We start from the raw sequence: 3,937 nt of genomic DNA, 5'->3' as shown, positions 1-3,937 counted from the left end.
GCCCCCCCATCCTTTTCTCCCCCCCCCCCCCCCCCTCTTTTTTTACAATTTTTTTCCATCCTTCTCCCTCCATCTTGTCCTCCTTCCTTTTACGCCTCACTTTGCACTTCCCTTTACTTCCACTTTTTATCTTTTCATCCTAAATTCTTACAATATTCCTCCTCTAATTTACTTACTTCTCTCAACAACTCTCACAGCCTTCATATTAAGGGACGAGCAGCTGTATACTGTATATTGCATCCCTTCTGTAACTCCTGACTTTGCTGGCCATACACTGTGAGGATTTTGGCTAGTTCTTGATGAAGCTCATTCAGTGGGAGGCTCTGTCAGCAGCCTTCCATCCGGCATCCTTAAATCAGATACTTGATGGAGCTGGTCAGAATATCTTCAGACAGAGGCAGCAGCCAATAAGCTGTTGTCACTGTTTGGGTACTGTGCCACAAACCCGACATTGTCAGAATACAATAGCCCAGTGGGAGCTTCGTCCATCCATGCTGTTTAACATGGATGGAGGAACCTGGTATATTTTTTTTATTCGGCCCGCAGGTTGAATGAATAATATATAACAGTATATGGTCAGCTTTAGGATGCTCTTTTGTTGAACTCTTGCACCAGTTCTTAGAATGTTCTCTCCCTATAACTAGACCAAAGTAAGTCATGACACTGTGAATATGTCTGTGATAATGGAGATATCCTTATACTTCTGTAGCCCCCATCACCGTTTTGTGAGGTGGCTACTAGAAAGTTAGTGATTGCCAGAGCTGTAGTCAGTCTGGGCGGATTATAGTTGGCATTTATCTGGTTAATTCCAGGTGTTCTGGCATTGATTGTACCTACCTGAGTGGAGTGTGACTCTGCTGCAGTGTGGGACAGCCAATGGGGGACATTGTGATTGTGTGGGCAGTTCAGCAGCCAATCACTGGGTCTCTCTCAACCAGTGTTGCATGCTGGGTAATTGCTTATATACTTGAGGGAATTGCCATGTGCTCAGAGTGGATCCAGCCATGGATTAGTCCAGGTTGGGTTGTTGTCCAGCCATCGTCCCCCTCCCCAGGCCATTGAGGTGCATTTGTCTCCACATGCATGTGACACCCAGATGGATGCTGTAGGATGGGGGGGTGAGCAGCAGCACCTAAACAGCAATTATGGGGGAGTACACAAAAAATGTAGTCCACCACATTGCAATCCACAGTAATATAGCACAGTATAGCACTGTATAGGCACAGCTGAAATTGGGTACACATTGCTCAAATTGTGTGCGATTTCTGCTGAATCGGCTGAAATGTGAGCTGTGGGTGGCGCTGCTGGCACCAACCAACTTGACAAAAGTCAGTTTATTTAGGGGTCTATTCACTAAGCTGCCGACGGCATCCGAGTTAATAACCGACCCGAACGATGTTCGGCTATTCACTACAGGCTTGTACGGCTGAAATCAGCCTTACATCGAATGGCTTAGTGTGGCTTTGGGTCGGCCAAACATGCTCAGCATGTTCAGCCGACCCGAAGTGCAGAAGGAGTTCGACTCAGCCGATCCAACGTCTGGATCGGCTGAGCCGAACCTCCGGCAGGCTACTCGCTGCTGTTCGGCCTATTCTCATAGATGCCGAACAGCAGTGAGTAAATAGCCGAATGCCGCAGAGTGGCATTCGGCTCGGCTATTCTGCCCGGTACCTCTGTGGTACCGAGCAGAATAGAAAAATAGTTTAAAAAGTAGAAAAAAAATAGAAAACTACTGTGCGGCGCTAGCAGTGACAGCTAGCTCCGCCCAACTGTTTTCTATTGGCCGGGCGGTTCTACAAATACCATAGGAATGCATATCTAGATTCATATTGGCTAGTTCACTTTGCAATAGCCAATAGCAAACTAGCTATTGCACCAGCCCTCTGCTGCTGTCAATCACCAGAGGAGGACCGGATGGAGAACTGCAGGTCCCCCTCTGCTGATTGACAGCAGCAGTGGGTGGGTGCAATAGCTAGTTTGGTATTGGCTATTGCAAATTGAAATAGCCAATAGGAATCTAGCTATGCATTCCTATGGTGATGTTATTTTTTAAATTTTTTTATTCTGACGCTCAGCCAGCTTTGGCTTTCACCTCGGCTCAGTCGAGCCGAGGCATATGCCTTCGGCTCTACTGAGCCGCTCGGCCAACTCAGGGAGCTGTACGGACTATAGTGAATAGCCCATACAGCAGCCCATCGGTTCTACTGAACCGAAGGGCTCCTGGGGCCAAAGCTAGCCAAAGGATCAGCCGAAGCTACGGCTAGATCCTTCGGCAGCTTAGTGAATAGATCCCTTGATTAACTTTCATTGAAAGAGCGGGGTGGGAAATGAACAGTCACTGCATCCAATCGGGTTGCTGAGGTACTGAATAGCCTGCAGAGGAGATTCTCTTATTCATGCTGTTTAGCATGGATGGGGGAATAAAATGATTTCTCTTCTTCATCCAGCCAGCCAGTACTGAAAGAGGTGGTGTAGAAGTCAGTACAAAGAAAATACTGTAAAAAGCAATAATAGTAACCATCGCAATATTTGACATCATGACATAATTGTTAGCACGCAACTACTCCATAACTCTAGTACAAAGTTCTTTAAACTGTGAGGTTTATTTTTTGCAGAACAACAAACAGGAGACAGTATGGGATGTTTGTAGCCAGAGGAAGACTGCAGCTGCGTAGGCTGCTCTGGCTATAGTTAGGCCACTGGGAGGAACCATAGATTGACAACCATAGATGTCTACAAGCATTTTTTATTTTATTTTTTTAGCATTCATTTTTGCATGTAGGAAGCAGGATAGTCCAAGTAGCTGGTTGTTTTTGAAGGACTGGTCCATTGAGTTGCAATCTTTCTAAGCTATATTTTTCATAAAACATTTATATTTTTGATCTTACATCCTATTTTGAACTACATTTTTGAAAACCACAAAAAATAAATTTTTGAATCTGCTTGCGGAAGAGTTTATCCCTAATCCCATAAATGAAAGGGCTGATGAACCTCGGCAAACACATGAAGAAACAAAAGTTGATGATAGGGAGTAAGGAGATATAATCTTTTAGGATGATCTCAAAGATGCTGTAGCTGAAAGCCATCATACACAGCAGGAGTTGAATCGCATGGAGCATGACCGTTCTTCCAGCTTTGGAGGCAGACGACTTTCCTGAGTCCACCTTGAAAGCCACCAGCATGATCTTGATGTACGTGAAGATGATTATAAGTCCCACCAAAGAAAAAGTTGAGGCGTGGCTGGCCAGTCTTATGGTATTTTGGACCGATGTGACAATGAACGAAGACCGACTGCATATCAAAACCACATTCTGAGAAAAAAACGTTTTCTGGACCGACAAAATTAAAACAAAGAAATCGGCAACGTTAGGCAACAGAGCGATGACCCAAATAATTGCAATAGCGATGCCCATTCTGTGTAAAGTGCAGATCTCTCTGTGTCGTAGCGGGAAGCAAATGGCCACATAGCGTTCCAAAGACATAATGGCCAAGTTGTAGGGAGTGATCTTCAGAGAGGTGGAGGTCACGAAGACCATAATGTAGCAGAAAGGTGCAGGGTACTTAGTGGGATAAAAGAAAGCTAAGAACAGGAAGAGGCTAAGAAGGAGGTAGACCAAGTCAGTAACAAGCATGTGGGTGAACAAGATGTAGCGGACTTCTTGGCGGGCAACAGTGCTGGTGAAGCAGACACTTAGCATTACTGCCATGACATAGGAAAATAATATGAAACTAGTAAGTGTGATACCAAGTAAGGTCAACCTCATAATTTCAAGGCTGCTTATGCCAGCTACCTGGGTTATATTGCGCTGGATAGCTGAGATGTTTGTCATTACCAAAGGACGGGAAAACTGCCAAAATATGTGAAAATATGTTAGTAATAAAAAAACAATTTCAACACAAATTCATATCTTTCTTGTATTAAAAAAAAAAAAAAAAA

The 3,937-nt window shown here is 44.5% G+C and overlaps 1 protein-coding gene across 1 annotated transcript; it reads right to left on the bottom strand.

Annotated features, from left to right (window-relative positions):
- Positions 1-2,891: 2,891 nt before the first annotated feature.
- Positions 2,892-3,830, bottom strand: LOC108798000 (olfactory receptor 52A1-like). The gene has a single exon (XM_018569695.1). It carries the CDS (start codon positions 3,828-3,830, stop codon positions 2,892-2,894), a length of 939 nt encoding a protein of 312 aa, XP_018425197.1.
- Positions 3,831-3,937: the final 107 nt, after the last annotated feature.

This window comes from Nanorana parkeri, unplaced genomic scaffold (assembly GCF_000935625.1).
Source record: "Nanorana parkeri isolate BGI_ZX_2015 unplaced genomic scaffold, ASM93562v1 scaffold1380, whole genome shotgun sequence".
Classification (NCBI taxonomy): domain Eukaryota; kingdom Metazoa; phylum Chordata; class Amphibia; order Anura; family Dicroglossidae; genus Nanorana; species Nanorana parkeri.
Note: the sequence above shows the minus strand (reverse complement) of the source record. Positions and strands in the feature narration are given on the sequence as shown.

Excerpts from the sequence above, each read along its gene's own strand:
- LOC108798000 (XM_018569695.1), bottom strand. The coding sequence starts at position 3,830 with ATGACAAACATCTCAGCTATCCAGCGCAATATAACCCAGGTAGCTGGC.